This window comes from Schistocerca gregaria, chromosome 2, assembly GCF_023897955.1.
Source record: "Schistocerca gregaria isolate iqSchGreg1 chromosome 2, iqSchGreg1.2, whole genome shotgun sequence".
Lineage (NCBI taxonomy): Eukaryota > Metazoa > Arthropoda > Insecta > Orthoptera > Acrididae > Schistocerca > Schistocerca gregaria.
This window is the reverse complement of record NC_064921.1, coordinates 780072426-780099918: the sequence shown is the minus strand read 5'-3', so window position 1 is coordinate 780099918 and position 27493 is coordinate 780072426. Positions and strand designations below refer to the sequence as shown.

The 27493-nt window shown below is 42.8% G+C and overlaps 1 protein-coding gene across 3 annotated transcripts in view; it reads right to left on the bottom strand.

Moving 5' to 3' along the window:
- Nucleotides 1–979: 979 nt before the first annotated feature.
- LOC126335031 (adhesion G-protein coupled receptor G2-like) overlaps nucleotides 980–27493 on the bottom strand; it is a 181135-nt gene continuing 154621 nt past the window's right edge. For 2 of the 3 annotated variants that reach the window (XM_049997877.1, XM_049997878.1), the window contains exons 10-12: nucleotides 21868–22145; nucleotides 12013–12153; nucleotides 980–1652 (exon numbers count right to left, since the gene is read on the bottom strand). In XM_049997877.1, coding sequence (XP_049853834.1) covers nucleotides 1385–1652; nucleotides 12013–12153; nucleotides 21868–22145 — 687 coding nt within the window. In that variant the 3' untranslated portion in view covers nucleotides 980–1384. The remainder of the gene's footprint in view (nucleotides 1653–12012; nucleotides 12154–21867; nucleotides 22146–27493) is intronic. The other variant, XM_049997879.1, reaches the window with a different exon arrangement.

Below are 27493 nucleotides of genomic sequence, written 5' to 3'. Positions count from 1 at the left end.
TATCCACTGTGAAATTGCCAATGTCATCATAGAAAGATGCTTGTGGCTGCCTACAGAACAATGATTGTACGATGGCCATGCATGTCTTACTTCAAGGCTCCAAAAATAGGGAAATGACATGAGGAGAGTGTGCGTGTACTGCTGTGCGTTGCACACTGTGTCCCAGAAAGTCAATGAGCAGCACGTTAATGGATGGCATCATTCTGCTTCAGGATATTCCTCGCCCACATGTTGCCAAGGTTGTTTTGATTATGCTGCAGATGTTTCGCTGGGAAGCCCTTACACGTCCTCCATACATTCCCGATATCTCTGTAGATTTCCGTATTTCTGGAGCCCTGAAGGAGGAAATTTGTGGCTGTCCATTTGTTCCAGACAAAGAGATGCACATCTCGATACAATCATGGTTCTGTACGAAACCGTATAAATTTTTCTATGAAGGCACTGCCCGTTTTGGTTTACAGCCAGATAAATGTATTAACAGAGTGAGACACTGGCAGAAGTAAAGCTGTGAGTACCGGCTGTGAGTCGTGCTTCGGTACCTCATATGGTAGAGCACTTATCCGCGAAAGGGAAAGGTCCCGAGTTCGAGTCTCGGTCGGGCACACAGTTTTAATCTGCCAGGAAGTTTCAAATGTATTAACAGCTACGGCGATTACTTTTTATATAATAAACACTTTACTTACTTTCTTCCATCTGTGGCATTTTCATTTGACTGCCCCTTATATTCACATACTGTTATTTCTTTTTGGTGGTATTTCTACCTACACTAAATGTTGTTTTTATCTAGATGTGTACCGTAAATAAAATTTCAAAAATATTCATTTCACTGTCCCTCCACGAACATGTGACTGTGAACCACATGAAGATGATTAGGCAACAACGAAGATCGTTGTCACACTACGAAAAACTGGGCTCACCGATTCGTTTCTCTACACTTTTATATTTGTGGACACGTAAATCGCGGACAAGAGAATCGATGTTCACAAACTCATAATTTTATTCAATATTTCTAAAAATGTAAAGAATCTAATCAGCAAAAGTAGATGAGATGGCTGTCAATCAGTTGTGAGATACCTCATCTCCAGTTTGTCTGCTATAAATTCATGCGTAAATCTTTGGTATACATCGACTATCATATGTTAATACTTGTTGATATAGTTGTAAGTCACATTCCATCGTTTTGAACGTTGATCTGTAATAAGTTTCGATCCACTGCAAAAGAAACAAATGGCTTTGAATCTCTCATAATTTTAAATAGTGTAGGTAATGAACGAGGACATGGTGCATTCTGGTCACTTGAAGAACTATTTCTTTCCCTTGTCTGAAGTCTGACGCTTCAGCACGCGTGAGGCACGGCAGTGCTAGTTGTTGCTGTGGACGGTGTTCAGTATCTGCTGATGGAGACAGAGCTGTTGGCCCCCTCACTGGAGAAGCTGGCCGAGGCGGACACAGCGGCATGCTCCTTGACTGGTGGGGCCACAGCTGCTGTAGCGGTGGTGGTGGTGGTGGTGGACGAGGACCGGCCCTGCGAGCTCCTGGCCGCCATCTTGTCAAGGTAGCAAGTGTCTGCGGGCAGCCACGACTGGAAGGTAGCCCACCACTTGGCGCGCAGCTGTGGTTCCCCGAGCACGAAGAACAGGAACAACACCAGTCTGCAGGCAAGGCGCGGTATCACGTCAGCACCGCACAAAAGAGTGTACCATGTACTACACCAAGTGTCTTTTACACGAGCAGGGCCGTACCGACGGTATGGCAAAATATTCCAGAGCACAGGCACAGAAGGGATGTAAATAACAATAAAACAAAGAGTGACAGCAACTGCGACATAATCGCGTGTACAAACAGTGATCCAATACCGTAAAATTCTTTTTTATTGCAGTTGATATCATCAGTTCCTTTCATTTCCCCTCACAGCTGTGAATTCTGCGTGGTGTCCGTTCGGACACGGCTGAAGGAGGAGATGCCACACATTCGTATGCTGAAGTGCCAAAGAAACTAGTACACCTGCCTAATCTTGTGTAGGGCCCCTGGGAGCACGGAGAAGTGCTGCAACACGATGTGGCGTAGACTCGACTAAAGTCTAAAGTAGTGTTGAAGGGAATCGCCGCCATGAATCTTGCAGGGCTGTCCAAAAATCAGAAAGAGAACGAAGTTGTGAAGATCTCTTCCGAACAGCACGTTGCAAGGCATACAAGATATGCTCAATAATGTTCATGTCTGGGGAATCTGGTGGCCAGCGGAAGTCTTTAAACTCGGAAGAATCTTCCTCGAGCCCCTCGGTAGCAATTCTGGACGTTGTGCTACAGGAATTGCTCAATCCGTCGAAATGCGCAATGGACATGAATGGATGTAGATGATCAGACAGGATGCTTCCGTACGTGCCATCTGTCAGAGTCGTGTCTAGACATATCAGGTGTCCCATATCACTCCAACTGCACACGCCCCATACGTAACAGAGCCCCCACCATCTTAAACAGTTCCCTGCTGACATGAAGAGTCCATGGATTCATGAGGCCTCCATACTCGTACACGTCCACCCGCTCGATACAATTTGTAACGACACTCGTCTAACCACGCAACATGTATCCAGTCATCAACATTCCAATGTCACTGTTGATGGGCCCACGTGAGGCGTAAAGCTTGGTGTTATGCAGTCATCAGCCTCGGCTTCGAAAGCCCATATCGATGATGTTTCATTGACTAGTTCACACGCTGACACTTGTTGATGGCCCAGCACTGAAATCTGCAATTTGCGGAACAGTTGCACTTCTGTAACCTTGAACGATTCTCTTTAGTCATCTTTGGCCCCATTCTTGCAGGATCTTTTTCCGGGTGGAGATGTGATGTTTTACCGGATTCCTTATAGTCAAGGTACACTTGTGAAATAGTCGTATGGGGAAAGCCCCAGTTCATTGCTACCTCGGAGATGCTGTATCCCATCACTCGTGCACTGACTACTAACACCACGTTAAAACTCACTTAAATCTTGATGATCTGCCATTGAAGGAGCAGTAACTGATCCAACAACTGCGCCAGATATGTGTTTTATATAGGCGTTGCCGACCGCAGAGCCCTCTTCTGCCTGTTTACATGACTTTGTATTTAAATACGCATGTAAACCATTTTCTTTGGCACTTAAGTGTATAACTACTGTACTTGTAGGAAATTACAATGTGACAGTTGTGTTTGTTCATAGTTACGGAATGAGGGAAACGCTTCGTCTCCCAGGCAGAAGACAGGAACACAACGGGTAGGAGAACCCACATACATCATTCTGGTAACCGTTAAACTGTCTCTCTTTAAAATGCTTTTTTATTCCAGTCTCTGATCACAAATGAATTCTTTAGACGGTGACCTGTTTCAGTCTGTAATGACCATCTTCAGATCTAAAATATACAAATATATACATCTAGTGAGCAGTGTGTCTTTTAACATAAACCAGCAATATGTATCACAATATACTGTCATATACCTATGGAAATGCAAAGATAAAATATGGTACAACGTACCTTTTTTACACCATGTCTTAAAGTGATACGGCCATAATGGCATCGTCAAAACATATAAACAAAATCAGCACAGCATCGTCACATAGATTTAAAATATGGTGTAGAATAGGCCACATAGTACACATAGTGATTACTGTCAACTAGCTACTGAGGTACAGTAGCATCCAGAAACCTGTTTGCCTACACCCTCCCTAGATGTCGCTACTTTGGACTTGCTTATATGCAATCATCATTTACGCAAAAACATATTCTGATAGAAGCGCATTAGATGAAATGCATGTAGCAGACATATTAAAATTGATGACTATCATAGAAACCAATTGTGATATATTAAAAGATGAATGCAGTTACCCATGTAAAATTATTAAAAGAAAAGATATGAAGAGGTCCGACCATTTCTTATTATGAATTTACGGTCAACAATTGATATAGCGTAGTACATTGCCTGTGGCAAACTATAAATTACTTATAACAGATAAAATGTCTATATGAGAGCTGAAAAAGGGACAGATCAATGAACAGCGCCCTCTGTTGGGTCGGCCGCTAGGATCTTATGTAGGCGCGCACCGATTCAAATATTTTCTTTTAATAATTTTTCATGGTTAACTGCATTCACCTTTTAATGTATGACAATTGATTTCTATGATAGTCATCAATTTTAACAAGTCTTCCACATGCATTTCATCTAATGTGCTTTTATCAGATTATGTTTCTGCGTAAATGATGATTGCATACAAGCAAGTCCAAAGTAGCGACATCTAGGGAGGGTGTAGGCAAACAGGTTTCTGGATGCTACTGTACCTCAGTAGCTAGTTGACAGTAATCACTATGTGTACTATGTGGCCTATTCTACACCATCTTTTAAATCTATGTGACGATGCTATGCTGATTTTATTTATATGTTTTGACAATGCCATTATAGCCGTATCATTTTAGGACATGGTGTAAAAAAGGTACGTTGTACCATATTTTATCTTTACATTTCCATAGGTATATGGCAGTATATTGTGATACATACTGCTGGTTTGTGTTAAAAGACACACTGCTCACTACATGTATATATTTATATATTTTACATCTGAAGATGGTCATTACAGACTGAAACAGGTGACCGTCTAAAGAATTCATTTGTGATCAGAGACTGGAATAAAAAAGCATTTTAAAGAGAGACAGTTTAACGGTTACCAGAATGATGTATGTGGGTTCTCCTACCCGTTGTGTTCCTGTCTTCTGCCTGGGAGACGAAGCGTTTCCCTCATTCCGTAACTATGAACAAACACAACTGTCACATTGTAATTTCCTACAAGTACAGTAGTTATACACTTAAGTGCCAAAGAAAATGGTTTACATGCGTATTCAAATCCAGAGACATGTAAACATGCAGAAGACGGCGCTGTGGTCGGCAACGCCTATATAAAACACGTATCTGTCGCAGTTGTTGGATCGGTTACTGCTCCTGCAATGGCAGGTCATCAAGATTTAAGTGAGTTTGAACGTGGTGTTGGTAGTCAGTTCACGAGCGATGCGACACAGCATCTCCGAGGTAGCAATGAACTGGGGCTTTCCCCGTACGACTATTTCACAAGTGTACCTTGACTATAAGGAATCCGGTAAAACATCACATCTCCACCCGGAAAAAGATCCTGCAAGAATGGGACCAAAGATGACTAAAGAGAATCGTTCAAGGTTACAGAAGTGCAACTGTTCCGCAAATTGCAGATTTCAGTGCTGGGCCATCAACAAGTGTCAGCGTGTGAACTAGTCAATGAAACATCATCGATATGGGCTTTCGAAGCCGAGGCTGATGACTGCATAACACCAAGCTTTACGCCTCACATGGGCCCATCAACAGTGACATTGGAATGTTGATGACTGGATACATGTTGCGTGGTTAGACGAGTGTCGTTACAAATTGTATCGAGCGGGTGGACGTGTACGAGTATGGAGGCCTCATGAATCCATGGACTCTTCATGTCAGCAGGGAACTGTTTAAGATGGTGGGGGCTCTGTTACGTATGGGGCGTGTGCAGTTGGAGTGATATGGGACACCTGATATGTCTAGACACGACTCTGACAGATGGCACGTACGGAAGCATCCTGTCTGATCATCTACATCCATTCATGTCCATTGCGCATTTCGACGGATTGAGCAATTCCTGTAGCACAACGTCCAGAATTGCTACCGAGGGGCTCGAGGAAGATTCTTCCGAGTTTAAAGACTTCCGCTGGCCACCAGATTCCCCAGACATGAACATTATTGAGCATATCTTGTATGCCTTGCAACGTGCTGTTCGGAAGAGATCTTCACCACTTCGTACTCGTTCGGATTCTTGGACAGCCGTGCAGGATTCATGGTGGCGATTCACTCGAACACTACTTCAGACTTCAGTCGAGTCTACGCCACATCGTGATGCAGCACTTCTCCGCGCTCGCTGGGGCCCTACACGAAATTAGCCAGGTGTACTAGTTTCTTTGGCTCTTCAGTGTACGAATGTGTGGCATCTCATACTTCATCCGTGTCCGAACAGACACCACGCAGAACTCACTGCTCTGAGTAGAAAGGAAAGGTACTGATGATATCAACTATAGCAAAACTTTGTGCGGAATCAACAGCGAAGAGTGAAAATACGTGCTGGACCAGGACTCGGAAATGTGATTTCCTGCTTACTAAGTAGTTATACTAACCACTGCTCCATATGGACACAGTGTTTATCGTAAATGTGTGAACTATCTCGTCATGCTCCGGCCGGGGTGGCCGAGCGGTTCTAGGCGCTACAGTCTGGAACCCCGCGACCACTACGGTCGCACTTTCGAATCCTGCCTGGGGCATGGATGTGTGTGATGTCCTTGAGTTAGTTAAGTTTAAGTAGTTCTAAGTTCTAGGGGACTGATGACCTCAGAAGCTAAGTCCCATAGTGCTCAGAGGCATTTGAAGCATTTTGTTTATCTCGACATGCTCCCATTTATCGCAGCCTATTCACAATCTTTGCCCATCTCCACCATGACCGCTAATTTTAGATTGCTGCTGAAGGCCGAATGTAAATGTGCAAGCACAATGAATGTTGTTTATTCATTGCCCGTAAAGACGAATCAGTTAGATGAATGTGTGGCGTCTGGATTCACGTAACTTATTCACGTCGATGGGCTATGAATCCTTAACCTTCGAGCAGGTGGACATTTACGTCCGACCTCCAGCGGAAATCTAAAAATAACGAAAGTGGAGGACACTGACAGGGACGGCAGATAGGTGGCGCTAGGTGAGATTATGGGTCAGCTGGAGAGCGTGCTGAGATAGTCTGCACAATTGCGATAAGCACTGTGACCGGGTTCAACTGCCTAGTAAGCAGGAGATCACAGGTCTAAGTCTCAGCCTGGCACACATTTTGACTCGCCACCGGAGACTTCGAACAAAGTCCCGATTCAACTAGTAGCATCAGTTCCTTCCCTTTGCTTTCTACCCCATCCACCTACAGTTTACATAATCCTGCAGAAGCATCAAAGAAACTTCTGCTACCAAATATACACACATCAAAAAAAGTTTTGCATCGCTCCAGTTCCCAGAACTCCAGACTGTGGACATTGTATCACAGACACAGTCCCTTTGACTGTTCAGAGATATCACTAAACCCGTCCAAAGATGCAAACAACCATGCATGAGCAGCGCCTATTAGACGGAGGGGGTCCGACAGCCGATCAATTCCAGTCATTCCACCAGGAAGGAGGTAGACGGCCCGTGTTGTCTGTAGAACAATCATACCTAGACGGTCAATACCGCGGTTCGATAGCGTCCGCATTGTTACCTTGTGCCAAGAAGGGTTCTAAACAAGGGAAGTGTCCTGGCGTCACGGAGTGAACCAAAGCGATTTTATTCGGACATGGGGGAGATACAGAGAGACAGGAACTTTCGATAACATGCTTCGCTCAGGCCGCCCAAGGGCTACGGCTGCAGTGTTTGACCGCTACCTACGAATTATGGCTCGGAGAAACCCTAACAGCAACGCCACCACGTTAAATAATGCTTTCCGTGCAGCCACAGGACGTCGTATTACGATTCAAACTGTGCGCAATAGACTACATGATGCGCAACTTCAATCCCGACTCCATGGCGAGGTCCAGCTTTGTAACCATGACCCTATGCAGCGCGGTACAGATGGGACCAACAACAAGCCGAATGAACCGCTCAGGACTGGCATCACGTTCTCTTCACCGATGAGTGTCGCATATCCCTTCAACCAGACAATCGTTGGAGACATGTTTGGAGGCAACCCGGTCACGCTGAACGCCTTAGACACACTGTCCAGCGAGCACAGCACAGCGGTATTATGCGGGGCCGACATACAGCGGTGCTTGTCATGGAAGGCGCCGTAACGGCTGTACTATACGCGAATGCCATCCTCCGACCGATAGTGCAACCATATCGGCAGCATATTGGCGAGGCATTCGTCTTCATGAGCGACATCTTCCACATCTTGAGACCGATTTCCTTCAGGATAACAGCATCGCGCGACTAGAGTGGCCAGCATGTTCTCCAGACATGAACCCTATCGAACATGCATGGGATATATTGAAAAGAACTGTTTATGGACGATGTGACCCACCAACCACTATGAGGGATCTACGCAGAATTGCCGTTGAGGAGTGGGACAAACTGGACTAAAAGTGCCTTGATGAACTTGTCGATGCCATGACAAATACAGGCATGCATCAACGCAAGAGGACGTGCTACTGGGTATTACAGGTACCAGTGTGTACAGCAGTCCGGACCACCACCTCTGAAGGTCTCGCTGTAAAGTGGTACAACATGCAATGTGCAGGTTTCATGAGTAATAAAAAGGGAGGAAATGATATTTATGTTGATCTCTATTCCAGTTTTCTGTACAGGTTCCGGAACTCTCTGAACCGAGGTGATGCAATTTTTTTAATTTGTGTATGTCTATTGTTTAAAAATATGGTATGCCAACAGTGATTATGGTGAACAAAGTTATTGCCTTCACAGGTCATTCAGGTTCAACAATGTATTTCTTGCTGCTATTTTACTGCTGCATTGCAGGTTCTCAAACGTAGGCGAACGGATACTAGAGCAAATATGCTAGTTGTCTGAAGGCTCCCGATTTCCGCAGTGTGAGAGCTGGAGTAAGACGCTATGGTAGAAGAAGGAAGCAAAAAGATGAAGTTGATGAGTAATTATTTGTCTCTCTGTTATTGCTTTTATTGTTAGCAAGTTTCGGTTGATACGATCTGCTGTGTAAATAAAAAAGAAGTCACGACTAAGTCTTCTGCGGCGAGTAATAATATTAGATAATGTAGCCATAATTAATTTTCCCTCTGCAGCGGAGTGTGCTGATATGAAACTTCCTGGCAGATGGAAACTGTGTGCCGAACCGAGAGTCGAACTCGGGACCTTTGCCCTTCAGTGGCAAGTGCTCATCCTCGGGGATTTCTACAGAACGAATTTTTCTCTCTTCAGCTCAGTTATTACAACAATCGTCCGCGAAATGCAAAGGGCCCGAGTTCGATTCTAGGTTTGTCACATAGTTTTAGTCTGCCAGGAAGTTTAATATAACAGGAGATAGTCGTTGTCCTTATAGACAGGTATACTCTGTTCGTCTATATTAAAATTTCCTATAAACAAAAGTACGCTCCAAGATTACTGCATAACTGTTCGCTCTGCCTTTCGTCATCGGCTGCATTCCTCAAGCATCTGGCGTCGTAAGACCACTGCAAGTAGGTCTTAATTCCGCGTTACGTATTTTAGTGTCACTCTAGTGCGAACGGAAGTCCAACCTATATGAATGCATCGAAAATCTTATTATTTCTGCTAATCACTTTGCTATATATTTAACTTAGGTAAGTATTACATAAAGACCCAGTGGTCAGTCGGTTTCGCTCAGCTTCACATTCATTAAACCAATTTTTAAAATTAATCGAAACTTGTTAAACATGCGATAGTTTCTCGGTGTGGGAGGAGGGGGAGAAGGGGAGGAGGCGAAGCTTTGGCGTGTCTGCAAGGGCGCAGGGTCTTCTCGGTACTGTTCTGAACGTGTTCGAATTTCTTGCTTCACACGTCTCCGTGTAGGAAACGAGACTACTGCAGCGCCGCTGGAGAACCATTCAGGCACTGAGATTCACTTGCCACGAGTGACCATTTGTTTCTCCGTGTGACATCGCCGGAATCACGTGTCTGCATGGAGGTGTCTGGTGGGCAGTTTTGCGTCAGTACATACACTGAAGGTGGGTTCACAATAGGGGTCGAGAGAATGCTACAAACCAGAAAGGAACATCATAGTCAAATGGTGGTGTGTTCACTCTAGATGAAATGTGAATATAATGTAACTTGCTTTGTCCAGTACTGAATGCTGACTGCTGAAGGAGCCGCCTCTTTTTAAAATTTGAGACCCTAGTAACAGAATTACGGACGTAATAATGACTATAGAGTTTCTTAATGACCTAAGCGAAGTTCATAATGGAGATCTTGCATTAGGTCATGTGGTAAATCGTCCAAATTGCTAAGTAGTGAAAGAATAAGCAAAGTGTCACCCAAACATTTCACAACATCAACATATGATTGCTTGAGAAGACATATATGTACAAACAGTATGTGGAAGGAAATATATTTCACCTTTTTACCTCCATTTTTTTGTTCTGTTTTCTATTTAAATTCCAAAGAACGTTAAGATTTACAGCACGCCAGCAACAGAGAACACACAAGGCACACAAGATGAAGAAACCATAAATAGCAAGAAAACATGACACATCTAACATTTGACAACATACACAATAGGCAACATCATGAGAAAAGAATGTAAAAATGAAGCATACAAACCAACAACACACAAAAGAAAAGATTAAAAATACTCAACACCACGATAGATAAATACAAGAAAGGAGGCATACGCCAGCTAACGTGTATAGGCTGTGATTCTATATGCATTGGACAGACGTGTAGAAATTTCAGGATTAGACACTCAGAATATGTACAGCAATGAAAAATGACTGCACTTTTGAGAACGCTTTACCTTGCACCGCTGCGCCGTGCAGTTCCGTCGCCGGGTAGAGCGTTCTGTCTCATACGATTTCACGTAAACAACACGGAATCGCCAAAGAAACTGCTATAGACATAAGTATTCAAATACAGAGGTATGTAAACGGGCAGAATACGGCGCTCCGGTCGGCAAGGCCTATATAAGACAATAAGTGTCTGTCGCAGTTGTTAGGTTGGTTACTGGTGCTATAATGTCAACTTATCAAGATTTAAGTGAGTCTGAACGGGGTGTTACAGTCGGCGAACGAGTGATGGGACACAGCATCTCCGAGCTAGCGGTGAAGTGGGGATTTTCCCGTACGACCATATCAGGAAACCGGTAAAACATCAAATCTCCGATATCACTTCGCCTGGAGAAAGGTCCTGCAAAAACGGGACCAATGACGACTGAAGAGAATCGTTCAGATTGACAGAAGTGCAACCCTTCCGCAAATTGCTGCAGATTTCAATGCTGGGCCATCAACAAGTGTCAGCGTGCGAACCATTCAACGAAACATCATCGATATGAGCTTTCGGAGCCGAAGGCCCACTTGTGTAACCTTGATGACAGCACGGTACAAAGGTTTACGCCTCGCCTGGGCCTGTCACACCGACTTGGACTGGTGATGAATGGAAAGATGTTACCTGGTCGGACGAGACTCGTTTGAAATTGTATCGAATGAATGGACGTGTACAGGTGTTGAGACAACCTCATGAACCCAGGGACCCTGCATATCAGTGGAGGACTGTTCAAGGTAGTAGGGGTGTGGGGCGTGTGCAGTAGGAGTAGTATGGGACTCCTGATACGTCTAGATACGACTCTGACAGGTGACACGTACATAAGCATCCTGTCTGATCACCTGCATCCATTCATGTCCATTGTGCATTATGACAAACTTGGGCAATTCCAAGAGGACAATGCGACACCTAGCACCTCTAGAATTGCTACAGAGTGGCTCCAGGATGATTCTTCTGAGTTCAAACACCTCCACTGGCAACGAAAATCCCCAGACATTAACATTAATTAGCAATTCTGGAATGGCTTGCAACGTGCTGTTCAGAAGAGACCTCCACCCCTCGTACTCTTACGGATTTACGGACAAGTCTGCAGGATTCATTGTGTTAATTCCCTCCAGCCTAGTGCACGCCACATCGTGTTGCGGCACTTCTCCGTGCTCACGGGGGACCCTACACGAGATTAGGCAGGTGTACCAATTTATTTGGCTCTTCAGTGATAATTTGGTCGCGTCGCACCGCCCTGCTCTGCTGCAGTGCAGTTCCTCTCAGTCCAAGTTAATCTTTAGGGTTAAAAGGCGTGATACCGATGGCCCGGTATAACGACATTAGGGAACAACCTTTAAGTGCAACTTGTGACGTAGTCACGTAGATAGAGAGTGGTGACTCTCCAGTTCGTTCATCACTTTACCGACGGAGTGTATGTACGTGCTGCCGTGGGCCGCCTGAGTCGGTAAGCATACTCACCCGTGCGGCGTGGCGGTGATGCAGAAGAGGTAGGCGAGCCACAAGGTCCTAGCGGGAGGCCCGAGCGCCCACGGCACGCCCAGCAGGAAGAACAGCATCACCGCCGTCATCAGCCGGCGCCGAAGCATCGACGGACCGTGTCTGCGCAAAGACCCGTACACGTGAGAGCTTCACGTGACGTGCAGCCACTGGACTTACACATAGCTGCAAAGCACTTCGTCAACAGTCCGTTAGTCTCAGAAAAACGTAAACGACATGGACGTTGTGACATTTAAAACCTCTCCTGGTGTAGAAATTGTCCCGTGAAAAACTTCGAAATTTGTGGTAAGCTCCTGTGGGACCAGACTCATGAGGTCATCGGTCCCTAGACTTACACGCTACTTAATCTAAATTAAACTAACTTACACTAAGGACAGCACACACACCCATGCCCGAGGGAGGATAGCCGAGCGAACGGTGGCAAGGCGGCTACCCCGCGCGGCTAGATTATTCCGTGAAATTTCGAGTGAACTGTATGATGTCTGTATCTTGCTGCATATTTTTCCGCACAGTCTTCTGGCCATCTTCAGGTGTACGAAGTGAGTTAAAGAAAACCGAACTTCCGATCTTTTGCTCTCTCAGCTTTATTGGTTCTTGTACAACATTTTAAGCACTGTCCCCTTCGTAACCATCCCCTAACATTACCTTTTTTTTTAAAAGAAATAACCGATACCATGTATACTATCGATTCTTGCATAGGTTAAAATTACCTCAGCTGTTTCAGTAAAAGAATTCATATAATTTTGTATACGTTGTATTATATTTCAGACTAAAATGTATAAAAAGAAATTAATGTGTTACAATCGATATGTACTAACAGTTTGAAAATATTCGAAATTACGAAAATATCTGGCATATTTAAAATTCATATTATTAATTACACAATCTAATGCAAATTATTAAGTTCATTTCTGGATTAATTTATAAACTGATGATGTATTTTAGCGATGATTCATCTTCTGTTTTACAAACTCTTTGTCTTTGTAAATTCTTTTGCTTTGTAAGCTCTTTGAAATTATGAGTACCGTATAATGTAAGTAGTGTTGCGCATGCCCCTGATGGAAACGCATGTACTTAGCTAAACTTGTCGACAAAAATTTTATTTTTCATTTGATAGAAATGAAAATGGTTTAGTCGGTGTGATTTAGAAGAATGGGATAAAATAAAATTCTAGAATAATACATGCAAATCTTCAACAGTTATTTAGTCATCAAGAACCTAACAAATCGAAATATCACTTGCAAGAATGTACGCCTAGACAAGACTGAGTCACCGACAACAACAACGAGATAATGAAGATAATTGAAAAGTTATTATTTTGTGTATCTTAGATCTCTCTAAGCTTTTGAAAATAGTGAAGATACTAAGACAGTGACTTTAATAGTGATGTGTGGGAGGGTGAGATTACACCCTCTACTGGCAATACACCGTTCCCAAAGTTTCTTCAAGTTTTGGAACGCCTCCTTGAACACAGTTTATGGGATGGCGCGCAGCTTTCTCGTCACATTGTCCTGTATCTCCTCTGTGGTTTGAAAACGACGTCCTTTCAACTCGTTTGGGAAACAGGAAAAAAGTCTGCCGGAGCTCGGTCTGGAAAATAAGGGGCACAACGGGAATGTGGGGTTTTGCTAGACAGCTGCAGACAAGAAGCGACGCGTGAGCTGGCGAACTGTCATGCTGCAACAGCAAACTATGGTTTTCCCATAATTCAGGCCTCTTCCTGCTCACAGGATTCCTCATGAGCACTAGGATTCCCTGGTACACTTCCTTATTTAACATCTGACCATGAAGCACAAATTCGTGATGGATAACGCTTTTGTAGTCAAAAGACGCAACCACGCGGTGGCCTTTCGCCCACCCACTGCGACGACTGCATCTTCGTTTCAGCATCATAGCCGTACACGGACGTCTCGTGGCCTGTTATGATGCTCTTAAGAAAGTTTTCATTGCCATCAACAGCGGCATGCAGTTCCTATCACATTTTAGCACGCGTCTCTTTCTGATCTTCAGTCAACAATCGTGGTAAGAATTTTGCGCTGACACGACGCACCTCAAGTTTTTCACTCAAAATATGATGGCATGATCCTACACCGATGCTCATCTCCTCAGCAGTTTCCCGAACAATTATACGACGATTTCCGCGAATGACACCACGAACGCTATCCCCATAGCTATCATCTGTTCACGTGAAAGGATTTCCAGACTTGGAATTGTCACAGACCGACACTCTGCTCTGCTGAAAATGTTTAAACCACTCTTAGCACTACGTGCGACACGTACAGTACTCTCCATATGCTTGGCGAAGCATTTAAAAAGTCTCTGTGAAAGTTTTGCCAAGTTTGTAGCAGAAATTCACACACACATGCTGCTCTTCGAGCTCCTTCGTTGCAATAATCCGATGAGCAGGCTGTTCGCGTGCTTACTTCAGCGACTGTGGTTCCTAGCGACACGAGGCAAATCTCAGTTTGTTGTCTAAACCTACCGCTAGGTGCCCTCAGTAGCCGCAGCGCGCTCCATCTGCTGGTTGGCGCGCCATTTCAAAAGTTCGGTTTCTGTTTGAACACACCTCGTATGCTGTCGAAAATCCACTGAGCATCCTTATTTAAAACTCCACCGGCCTGTGCGTGATACAGTCAGCTGTCACTGCTCGAGCACATACACTTCCACCGCAGGTCTGTGTTCTACTCGGAGTCCCCTTCGTCGTGAAAAATAGCCCCATCGATAGCAGATCGATTGTCTTCACACGATAAAATCGTAGAAAGACGCCGCCGGCTACGCAGCGAACCAAGTTACTCTAATGCAGGATTTCGTGCCGTAACTTCAAATTGCCGTCCTGATTGATAAGAGCTTCGGACATTCTTCTTTCCACTTATCTTCTCTACTTATATAGCCTGAAGTCCGTTGCTCGCTTCCTTCTGTATATTCAGACTAATCTCAGAAGTTACTGCAGGGATTTTGAACTCCTAGACTCCTAGAGGGGGTTCCTTACCTCTGTGGTAAAAATGGAGTCCTCTTAGGATCACGTTTTTGTCCGTCTGTTTATCTGTCTGTCTCTCTGTTCGTCTGAAATGTTCAAAACCCTTATTCTCAGGAATTGTCACACGTATCGAGTTGAAATTTTTGTCAGACAATAAGGTCTAGGTCAGTGCAATCAAAAGATACGGGCATTTATGTGACATGTTACGAAATTTGGAAACTCACTCTTTAGAACTTACACGGTACTTCCTGTTGACCTACAATCATAAAATTTGGCAAGAAGCAAGGCTTTACAGTAAAATCAGAATAAATAATCCTAAAATTTTTAATTATGTCAGACGGAAAAAATTGTCATTTTTCGTCAGACTGTCTGTCTGGCCGTTTGTTAAGACCCGATTTCCTCAGCAATGGGTAGACATATCAAACTGAAATTTATGCCACATACTAATCTCTATGCTCCCTTGGCTACATAATAAGCGTTTGCTTATGCAAGCAAAGGATACTACCATTTAAGTCACGTATTTTAATACTCGCAAGCTCCCCTTGACGTAGAACTATGAAATTTGGCAAGAAGAAAACTTCGACAGTGCAACTAAAGGAAAAAAATTAGAAAATTGTTAATTTACAATTATATCACGTGAAAAACATATTTCTTTTGTCGTTTGTTGTTTATCTTTAAATTTGGAACTGAAACATTTACGAAAGGCTTGGAATCCCTGGGACTGATCTCTTGCCAGTATCAATCGTCGAGATTCTTGATTCCCAGATTGGGTGAACTATTTGTATATATAACTAAATTTGTACAGAATCCTCAGTGTGTGCGTCCAATGCGTCCTGACCAATTTTTAAGAATAAGTAGGCCAGTTTACGAGGGAGGTTTGTGTACATAAATTAAAAACATATCGTGCAGACTGCATGAAATACGTAATCACGTAATCAACGGCTGTCGTAAAAAGGATGCCATTGCCATCTAGCGGTACACAGCAGAACTACTTGGACCCCCAGCTCGGCTTGGCACGATACAGCCATGGCCAAACAGCACTTGCGAGCGCCTCATTTTGTTTGATGTACCAACAACACAAGAAACAATTTCTGGCGCAGTGCAGTCAGTTTGGACGCGACTTAATATATTCAGGTCTTATTATTTTGGCCATTTGAAATTGCTACATTTCATTCGCACCAAGGAATACCCTGAAATGTAGAAACAGAAAGCTACCAGCATTCCTCAGAAACGTTGGTGTGTTGGTAGTTTCCTAAAGAAAGACACACGTGGGGGTACTACCCTCTTCACACCTTAAAAATAGAGAATATTTCGACTTTTACATAAGGTTTTAGGCGCATTTCGAGAATAGACAACAATTTCAGACAGTCAGTTTCTGCTTCTCTCAGATTTGCAACTGCAATTCGCAGCCATAGTTCAGTACACATTCTTTTATCAACAAGCAGCGAGTTACTTAACATTGAAGTGTCGTAAGGAGTCGTTTAAGAAAAACTGCATACCAAAAAAATACGGGAATCCAAAATCTGTGGCTTTTAATTTGTTATGCATAAAGTAAAACGTTTTTCGGAAAGCTACCTGAGCATGGGTTGCAGCTTTGCTCTGTTGACACAAAGAATGTTTTTTCAGCTTCGCAGAAGATGACAGTATTTACCTTCCTGCTTTACGAGGCAGGGCGAATACGTCTACCGCAAAGGTTCTGCAACAGAGAATTGCGGCAGTGTACGTGAACAATGAATCAGTGCATACTATGATTTACAAGTGGAATGCTCTCACAGACTACGCATCGTTTTTTTCTATTTCACTTCCTCTTATTTTTAGCCCTCGTGCTTGACCCACCCAGACAGCCCCCAATACACGGTACGCTACAAATTCAAAGGCGCAACCAACCACGCACACATACGCTCTTGATTCCCATAGAATATTTACAATGGCTGTGAACGTATTAATTAAATCGTGATCTTCTACCGGCATTGCCATGAGATGTCACTCGACACCCCAGTTAAATATGACAGGTTGCTCCTAAGAAGTTTCCTCGGGTGCGCTGCTTAGATCGTTTCACTTATATGAAACTGGCGATATTAATTTTTCTGAATTTTATGCGTAACTGCACAAAGATGCCCTTAAAGATAACTCGGCCATCCATAGACTCCTAGCGCTATCCGTGCGAAGCTGGGGCGGCTAGCTAGTTCATTGAAAATTTAGTCCCATAAGTTTGAACTATGGCCGAATTTTTGTTTCATTGTATTTCATCGAATGACCCGTAGAAATACAGCGTTCTGCGACAGTGGATATGGTGGCTGGGAAGAGGCGAGTATGCCGCTTTAGTTCTAGGATGCGCTCCTGAATAGTTCGCGTCGTTTCCCCTACATATGATTTGCACTCGCACGAAACCTTAAAAATACCTGCCTTGCGCAGCACGAAAATCAAGTTAACATTATGCTATCGTAACATTGTTTACTTTCGTGGAAACATTTGCAACATGTGGCCTATAAGCTGTCACGTTGATAGCCTCGTCCTCTTCCTTAATATACAATTTGTACTTTTATAGCACTCTTTGTATCTCCCGAGATGTACACTCATTGTTTATGAACACAGTTTGTAGGTGTTCACGTTTCTGTTTCAGGTTATAGGCATCTGAGGTGGTATGGGGTAGGTGCATCAAGGTCTTCAGAACGTTCATTGTTTGGGTTGGGTTGGTTCTTTGGGGAAGAGACCAAACAGCGAGGTCATCTGTCTCATCGGATTAGAGAAGGACAGTAAGGAAGTCGGCCGCGCCCTTTCACAGGAACCATCCCCACATTTAGCAAAATCAGGGAAAACCTAAATCACGATGGCCGGACGCGGGACTGAACCGTTGTCCTCCCGAATGCGAGTCCAGTATGTAACCACTGCACCACCTCGCTCGGTCGTTGATTGTTTCTGCCAAATGAGGCAACCTGTAACCTGAATGAACTCTGGACATGCCTGTCATCACATCAAATGCAGAGTGACAACTGGATACGCTACGCGTTCGCTGTTGGGCTCTTAAATACGGGAACACAGTGTATTTTCGAAAGAACAGCTGATAATGGCCAGAAGACTCTCCGTTGAAATATCGCGGCACCTTGTTACAGACATCCCACAACTAGCCTGATATTTCATGGAACGGCACGGACGTTATAACCTGCATGGCCAAGTATTCCGATTTAGATGCGATTGTCCGATTTTCCTGTAGAAAACCCGACTCAGGGGAAAACTTATCAGGATACGTGAAAATTCCGGTCACAAAGATAATAGTTCACTAATATAATTTGCTCATTGCGCTAGCATTAAATTCGACTTGTGAAGGCCTGCTCAAATAAAAAAAAAGCTTTTAGTTTACAGGGAGGTAATGGTAACAAAAACGGATTCTACTAGCATTCAGTAGCGAGTCAGAAGTCGACCAAAACAATTTCTTGTTGTTACTTTGCATTTTACAGTTCGCGAAACATTTCTGCAAATGGACTTGTCCTCAGGCAGTGGAACTAATAAACTGCCAATGCTGAAAAATAAGGAAAACATTAAATTAAAAACCATAACTATGAATGGCTTACTAATCATAAATATGATTATAATGGTCACCGTGTTTAAGTCCTCCTCACGTTTTGGTTCGTCTCAGTCGGTGTAAATGAAGTAAAAAGCACGAAAGTTGTGCATCACACAGAAGCTTCGCTCATTGGCGGGCCCCGAAAAAGCAAATGGAAGTAAGTTCTTATTTTACGACTCATGGAAATATAAAGCAAGAAATAATGATGGCTATGAAAGCATCGTTTGTGTTTCATCCAGGTAGTCATAGTCCAGTCACAGTCACAGCAGTACGCACAGCAGTTTATCCTACTGATTCAAAAATTAGATGCATGATATTCATACGGATGTACAACTACGACGAAAATGATTTCGCCAGTGGTATGTCCGTCTCAAAAGCAGCTGAACGACTGTGTATCATTGTGTTTATTTGATGCCGCCAAAGAATGATTGATTAAAACTTTTTTCGCTCATGTCATACCGACAGTTTAACGATTGAAAATAATGAAACACTAATGGTAGGACATATATTTGAATTTTAGACTAGTATGTTTTAAGTCTAGCTTCAGAGGTGCCTATTCCGAATAATTCTGGACATTATTCCATTTAGAAGTATCAAGTTCGTAAAAGATCCCGACTTTGTTCAGAAAAACAACCATATCCATGGTGAGTGGCACAAGTTTTGTAGCAGACGTCAACTGGCAGAAATCGATTACCAGCAGAGGGAGAAAGCATTTTCTGTTCCAGCGCCCGGTCAGTCGAGGACGACTGTCTATCTGCCCTAATTAACATTTACACTGTGATCCTTGTCCACTTGTCTGCAGCCATCCGCAACTTATCCAGTAGTGTAGCCAAGACGAGATATTTTTTATCGGGTGATTTGCGTCTTCTTGATCCAGTGGTAGCCTATAGGCGGAAATTTTCATTTGTGAGGAGCAAAAAAAAAAAGGAAAATAAGTCGTATTCCAGACAGTAACTGCAATAGAAGTGTCAAAAAATTATTTGTGTCTCATGTCAGACTTTATATTCTGTTTTGACAATGTTTGTTTAAATTATCTGGATGGAACAAAATACAGTTCGAAAATGGAAAGTGTTAAACAATGAGGCACCAATCCAATACGTGTCAGACCCTGTGGAGATGTTCATCATATAACAGGTATTAATTTATTAAACTTTAATTCCATTCGTAGACACATTGTGCCATTTACTGAAGACTGCTGATTGGAGGATGCTATGAAAGTATACATGTTCGCATCACATCCCAAATAAAGATTACAGGGAATGAATCAGAGGACGAGGCAAGCCAGTCAAGCAGCTCTGCATTCCTCAAGACATTCGCTGTTTGAACTGCAGTGTGGGGCCTTGTATTACGTTGCGGGAATTAGCCATTCAATAGCCTGATCATGAAGGGCACGAAAGCCGTGTTGAACAACCTTACCATGCACTGACGAAAATTTGGTGTCCAACAAACCCAAAACAGTCCAGTTGTCACGTGTAAAAGCTCCCAGCACCATGAGGCTTAAATGTCAGTTTGGTGGTGAATGGTCAATGTGTTCACGATATAACACTTTCATATTCCATCTGTGTATGAAACTTTGATCGGTTTTACTATAGGAGAATCATACTCAGTGATTAGAAGCACTCTGAAGCAGTTCTTAAGAGACAATTGTTTTTATAGAATGTAACAGCTCAAAGCTGCAGGACTGTGATGTTACAGCAATGATTAAAAATGTTGAGTAATTAAAGAAGTACTTAACTAACAGAGTTACTGCATAAAATTATACATATTTCTGTGGAGTATGTATGTAAGTCTCAACTAAATTATTCTTGACAATCTACAGCAAAGACTAATGGGGTCTGTAACATATGTACCTGTAGTGAAACAAAACACATTTCTCTGTCAAACAGACAATTACAATTTTGTGTGTGATGTAATATTGGATAGTCTGAGTAAATTTGCAACATTTTTTTATAACTTTGTACAGTAAAATGGACAAAATCATTATAACTGTTATGCTACAGAGTAGAAGAAAGGGAAGAAATTAAAATTTTTCTTAAGGTCGCACTAGTGCAGCCACAGGCGACACCAAGCAGAGGTGGTGAGATAGCTACGCTACAGAAAGAAACAATTAACACTGTAACTCAGTAGTGGATGTGAGCACACGTTGCTATAACGGCACCAATTGCCTAGCACAAGTTAAACATTCAGTGGAAAGCCCACTGGGAGAGACTGAGATATATTCATTAGCTCTTGTAATGTGGAGCAACAAGCAATACCTTAGTTGCAATAACACCTGTCAGGAATGTGACAGTGCAGTTAACAGTCTGTAACAAATTGTTAAGCAAACACAGCGCAACGAGGACTGCTGACCATCAGTGAAGAAGTATTCTGTGGTTTCAGAATACATTCTCAGTTTTTTGGATACAAATAAGTTATGTATAAAAAGATGTAATTGTTATTTTATTCTTGTGACAAATGTGAGATGTGGCACTTAGAAAATCTGCCATTTCCACTCTTCAGTTATTCAATGAGTGCAAAAGCTCTTAATGCCAAACATCACTCCTATTTCGGAAACTACTGTTGACAGACAATATACCCAAAAAATATCCATACTGGACAAATAAAAAATAAAGTTCAGACAGTGGTTTTAATGCTTTAGGTATTCTAAACAGTCTCCCTCCCCACACACCCCCCTCACCCCAATCAACTCAACCACATCACATTTGAGAACAATGTACAGAACACTGATACAACCATCTGAAACTGTCAGAAATATCCTTTGGAAAGTTGTTCATACTACATGTCACATTCTTCGGTACTGGCAAGTCATTAGAGGCTCATTTTTCACTTTGTCGTTCTGTGGTAGATTCATACTGATAACATGGTAATTTTTTCCAGAACACAACTTACTTGTTTTTTATTTCAATCAAGCAAGTGTGGTTGCATCACTCTTTGGTTTTGGAGTCATGGTGTGTGGAAAAACTGTAACACTTTTCTCTTCTTCAAAACATTCTAGAGAATGTCTTGTACATTTGATTTAAAGATATTCAGTCCATTCATCCAATGCTATTTGTGACACGACAGTATTGACACATTACAAACTCGTGTCCACTACTTAATATTGTCTGCTGAGACCTGATTGGTCGAATGTAGATCTGTTGTTTACTGTTGTTAGTGCAAAGCTGCCACCATAGTTACTGTGTGGACGACGCTTATAGGCTAGGAATAAAATTAGTCTCGGTACTTTTTGGACGGACAGTATATATGTGAACATGTTTGAGCATCACCAGCATACCTGGAGGCAGCAGCAACGGATTTTGCCCGCCCGAAGGGGAAGAGAACGACAAAGAGCAGCCAGAAGAAGGCAGTGGCGCTGGCGAGGCAGCAGAGCGTGGAGGGCACCAGAACAGCCGTATAGAAGGCGGCGCCCTGAGGGAAGCAGAGTGCTCCAGCCGCAGAGTCCTCACGCAGCTGGTAGCCCTCCGGCCCAAGCGCTGCCAGTGCCCCAAACACCGGCACCAGCGGCATCAGCCATGCTGTCAGCGCACACACCAGCACCGTGTGAGGGTAAGCCTGCGCAAAGGTCTAAGAGTTAACTTACCTCAAGGATGTATACTGGGTCCTAAATTATTCTGCATATATTTCTGTATTCCTGAAAGGGAGGTAAGCAATTACTGCCAAACTGACAGCGCACACACTAGCATAATGTCAGGGTATGCCTACATAAAGGGGACAAGTTAAATTACCACAAGGCCATATGCGGGGTCCTAAATTCCTCAGTCTACAAGTATTTGGTCCCATCACAGAGACCAGCTTTATCAGCAAAATTGACACTGTACATGCTAGTAACTTGTTAGGGTACGTTTGCTCAGGGGTAAAAGAGTTAGCATGCCATATGGCAGCATATTTGTTCCTAAATTTTCAATTTTATATCGAACTATTGCTATCACAGATACCAGGAGTTGCAACAGCCACACTCAGTGCACTCATTAGCACTGTGTGTCAATGTGCCTGAAGGGAGAGGGCGAGCTAGCTTACCACACTACTTGCTCCTAAATTCTCCACTGTCTATAAAGATATCTACCACACAGCGACCAAGGGTAGTACCAACGCCAAAAGTGCACAACTCCGTTCGAACAGGCCTTGGAGGGCCCAACGGTACCGACCGATCGCCTTGTCATCCTCAGCCCACATGCGTCACTGGATGTGCATATGGAGGGGCATGTGATCAGCACACCACTCTCCTGGCCGTATGTCAGTTTCTCAATCAAGTAGCTCCTCAGTTTGCCTCACAAAGGCTAAGTGCACCCCAAATGCGAGCAGCGCTCGACAGACCAGACGGTCACACATCCAAGTGCCAGCCCAGTCCAACAGCGCTTAACTTCGGTGATCTGACGGGAACTGGTGTTACCACTGCGGCAAAGCCGTTGGTAACAGTGCACAAATCACCACGAAATAAAGTTATGCCCACGTAAAGCTGGACAAGGTATGCACCATTTCGGCTTATTCCAAGGATCAACCTTGAGCACTAAATCGAGTGATTTCAGGTAATGGGACTATTTCATGAAGCTCTAGTTTCACGACTCTCGAAAACATGATGTTTCCACCCATTCAAAGAGGAAAATATTTACAATGGGGTAAGAGGTACTTAGTGTAAGCTGCAAGGGATAGTCATATAGTTTTTATTATCTCCTCGAAAAGTAAAGTAAACAAGTTATTTTTTCTTTGTTTACAGGCGCTTGTCTCCATTCATTATGGACTTCAAAATCGTCACTCCACAGTATCATCATCGTAATGGCACATCCTCACTGATAAAGTGGAGATGGCACTGTTGTACTGTGTAGAGATACATTAACCAATATAAAGAATTAAGAGGGCCTTATGAAATGAGGAACTGAGCACTAGATGTTATGAGAAGTGTACACGCCAGTGTAAAAGTAGAAGAGCAGTAACGGCAGAATGCGTCGATCATGAGAGCTCAGTGACTTCGGACTTGGCCAAGTCATTGGATGTCATCCGAGTAACACACCTATAAGGGAAATTTCAACCCATCTAAAGCCGCCAAACCCAACTGTTGGTTATGTGATTCTGAAGCGAAAACATGAGAGAACAACCGCAGCTGAACTAAGGCAATGCACACCTCACGTAGTGTGGGACAGGGACGGTCGAGCATTATGGACGGCAGCTGAAGAAAATATGAAATCAGCTAAAGGAATAATTTGTGAGTTCCTAAGCGGTACCAGCAGTAGAGCTAGCACAATGACTATACAGTCAACAAGCAGCAACTCATACGTCTCATTTTGCTTACCCAATGATGAGAAACACTTATGATGCTATAAAGAGTAACGCTGCTGCAGTGTATGATGTGAGCCAGGTGATCATAGGTAAGACTGTGTAACCTCTCCCTTACTAATCTACTTATCCTGCTTGCGATGTAAAATATGACCGTGGATCGCGTGTATACCTAATGGAATTTTTCTAATTGTATAAGGCTATCTTTCCCGAAAAAGTAATACCGATAAGTAGGGTGAAAGTGTACAATCGATCTTCCTGATAGAAAAGTCTACTAAAAATAAAAACGTAATTAAACCGAACAGGGCTACAATTTGGAAAAATGAAAGTTATTTTGTGCATTCACTCACGAACAACACTGGACAGAAAAGGGGTACCACTGATCATGAAGCCAAAAGTTGAATTAATGAACGAAAAGGAAATAATCATGGTCGTCAGCCCACTAGGGCAATTTACATCCAAAATCCTGTACAAGATGATGGCAAAGAAAAACATTTATCATTAAACATTGACGTGGCAACTGAAGGTGAGTATGTAATGATAAGGAAAACTGAGAAGACTCTTTGACGTTCAGTTTGTCACTAAATTTTGAAAAGGGCAATTGAGTAATGATTTGAAAATATCCACAAACAATGACTTTCAGAGAGACCTCAACATAACATCATAAAAAATTTAGAGAAAGGCAAGCACTTTTTACTTTGCAGTTACTTAATTTTCAAATTGGATTTCATATTATTGTCTGAACATCTGAACCTTTTTTACTGACTTGTACAGAATATGTACCAAACCAAACAGCTATACGCTCCAAGCTATATGTAAAATAAATAAAACTTCCACACTCTTAGTTTGAGCATTTTATTTAGATTTGAATTTTTTCTAATGATAGACTCTCAAACTTCGGTTAGCATATAAGGAGGAAAAAGGATCAAGGACCTTGGTTGGTAACAGTGTCTGGGGGCAATGAGGACACAATCACCCTGAATTTAACTGATTATTATTTAAATAAAGTTCATTAATCAAATCACATTCAGTTGTGCTGCTGGGTTAGCCGTTAATACTTTCTACCAATGAACAGTCTTACTTCAGTGCTGTGCGTGCGACGAAAGTCGGAGCAGACGACAAATCTGAGTTGCTGGAACTGCTGCTGTTGTTGAAGACGGTAGCATCTTGTCGGACCACGGCTAATTACAGGAACGGGCAATCGTAATTAATACAGCCTCTTCCGCCCGTCCACTGTTCTTCCTCTTGCTACTAGTCAATTGGCAGACGCGCGTACATGATACCGCCGAAATGTTACTCTCTACTGCGAGAGCGTTAACCCCACACTTCCGCTCCCCACAAGCACTGGAACTCGTCTCCCGCTCTCTCCGCGCGCTCTGCGCAACAACCCCCTACGCAAAGATTTTACAACGCACAAGTACTGCTATTATCGTTGCTAGTCGATGCAAATAACGATTCCTTTGGCTTTTTCCCAGAACTTGTTAGTTTCACAGTAAAACACAATTAAATACAATGAAACATCAACAGACATTTACCTAAATGTACACATACAGTGAAGCAATGTCCTTGTTTATTAAAAGAAAGCATTTAGATTACAAATATTTACATACAATGTAAGGTGTCAGGCAAATCCAACACCTTCCATAAAAAACTCTGACACGATAGAAAATCCGACAATATGTCACATAGCCCGAAAAAATCCTGACATTAAATTAACCAAAGTAATACGATCAATGTGTGAGCAAATGGAATACCACCGACTAACACAAGAACGTCTAAATGCACATCATACCTTCCCACCGTGAAACAGACGCAGTTCCGAGGGGAGAAACGAGAACAGAAAGCCAAGAGCAGAGCTGTGTAGGCTAGAAGGCCCTACGATAAGATCGGGACAATGGGACACCCACATCGCCGGCCGACCGCCAAGAGGTCCATCCCCCAGCCCATGTTAAAAGATAGAGCCATCCAGAAGAACAGTATACATCTTACGATAACACTAAAAGGGATACACCAGCTGCAAGTTTTAACGTGAGGCTATACGCGTCTCTGTTACGTAGCAAACATTAAAAGCATTGCTCGACCACGAAAAGAATAACATTTCTCATTGGATAAACAGAATTTTTGTAGGCGGAGCTTAAGGTTAACATTGATACGCTGATTGGTCAGTTGAAAACAAAGCCAGATACCTTTTTCTTAAACCAACTACTGTAAACAGTAGTAAGGAAAATTCGAGAGAGTTGCTACCGAGACGGCGAGGTGTGTGAAGCTGCACCGCCAGCCGCCCCTGACGCAGCCTAACCAACGACCAGGTAATGAACGCACGCGGTGCCGCATAAGAGCGCATAAGGCTCCACTTAGAAATGCAGAAGTCTCATCTGTTACATCCCCTTTTTACGTAATACTAGTGTCGATCGTCAATTAAACTTCGTGGTATTCACATTTGATACTTGAAGATAAAATCTGAAACGTGATGATTTTTCTGTTACATAATTATTGAGAAGCCACATCAGCCACTGTAATTTACGACAAGTTAAATAAGTAATTAAAGACAATTGAGGGTCACTATAGACCAGTGACCCTCAATTGTCTTTAATTACTCATTTAACTTGTCATAAATTACAGTGGCTGATGTGGCTTCTCAATAATTTTGATAGTTTTCTCTTTTATGAAACTTAATTTAAACCTAGATTATAGATGTGATATGGCATAGGTCATCCTTCGATCCATTATAGAACTTGGAAACCCATTCAGGGAATATTCGTTCACGTTTTTGTTGAACACAGTTCGTTTTCATCATTCTGTACTAAAATATTTCCTTTTATCAATAGTAGAATTTATAAACAATGTTTTGTGAGTAGAATAAAAATTCCAGTGGTAAACTTAACTGCTTTTTCCACGTTATTTTAACATCTAACTAAAAATAGGAAAGCCTTGAACCCCTTCCACTAAATTTACTTAGTATTAAGATTCTTTTACAGGGAGTGCAGTGGAGCTGATGCTGAAATCACTAAGTATTTGATTACATCATCGCTAGTCTCACTTAACTCATCTGAACTCTACATGTCATGTGTGGTCTGGCGTCTCCTTACCAGAACAGGTCACAGGTCCCAGGTTCACACTAGTCAATTCCCTAAAAAACACGCTCATAGCGTCGTTGCGCGAAAGTGGTAGGGAGACACGACTTAGAACAAACAGACACCACGTAGAATCTTAGAACAATTTTAAAGAATTATATATCGGTAGCAGGTGCCATGCATCCTGCGTTTTCGGTGTTACAACTAGGGGAGAGTAAGTGCAGTTTCATCTTCTTGTCTCTTTGTCTCTTTTCTCTCATTTCGTCAGTTTTAACCACTTTCGTTTCTAATAATTTCATATCGGCGCTGATAATCTCGCCGTTGGGCACCCCTAACCAGTATACACATGCCACTGGATAACGAATGACTGGAAATATGGAGTGATGAATCACGCGACACCCTATGGCAGTCTGATGTAAGCGTTCGTGTTTGATGAATGCCTGTACTACGTTAGTTGCCATAAAATGTCTGCCATCACTGAAGTAAGGACGCTACAGGGTTACAGTATGTCTGTTTTTCTCGTGATTAGAATGTGGTCTCGTTATTGTGCTTAAT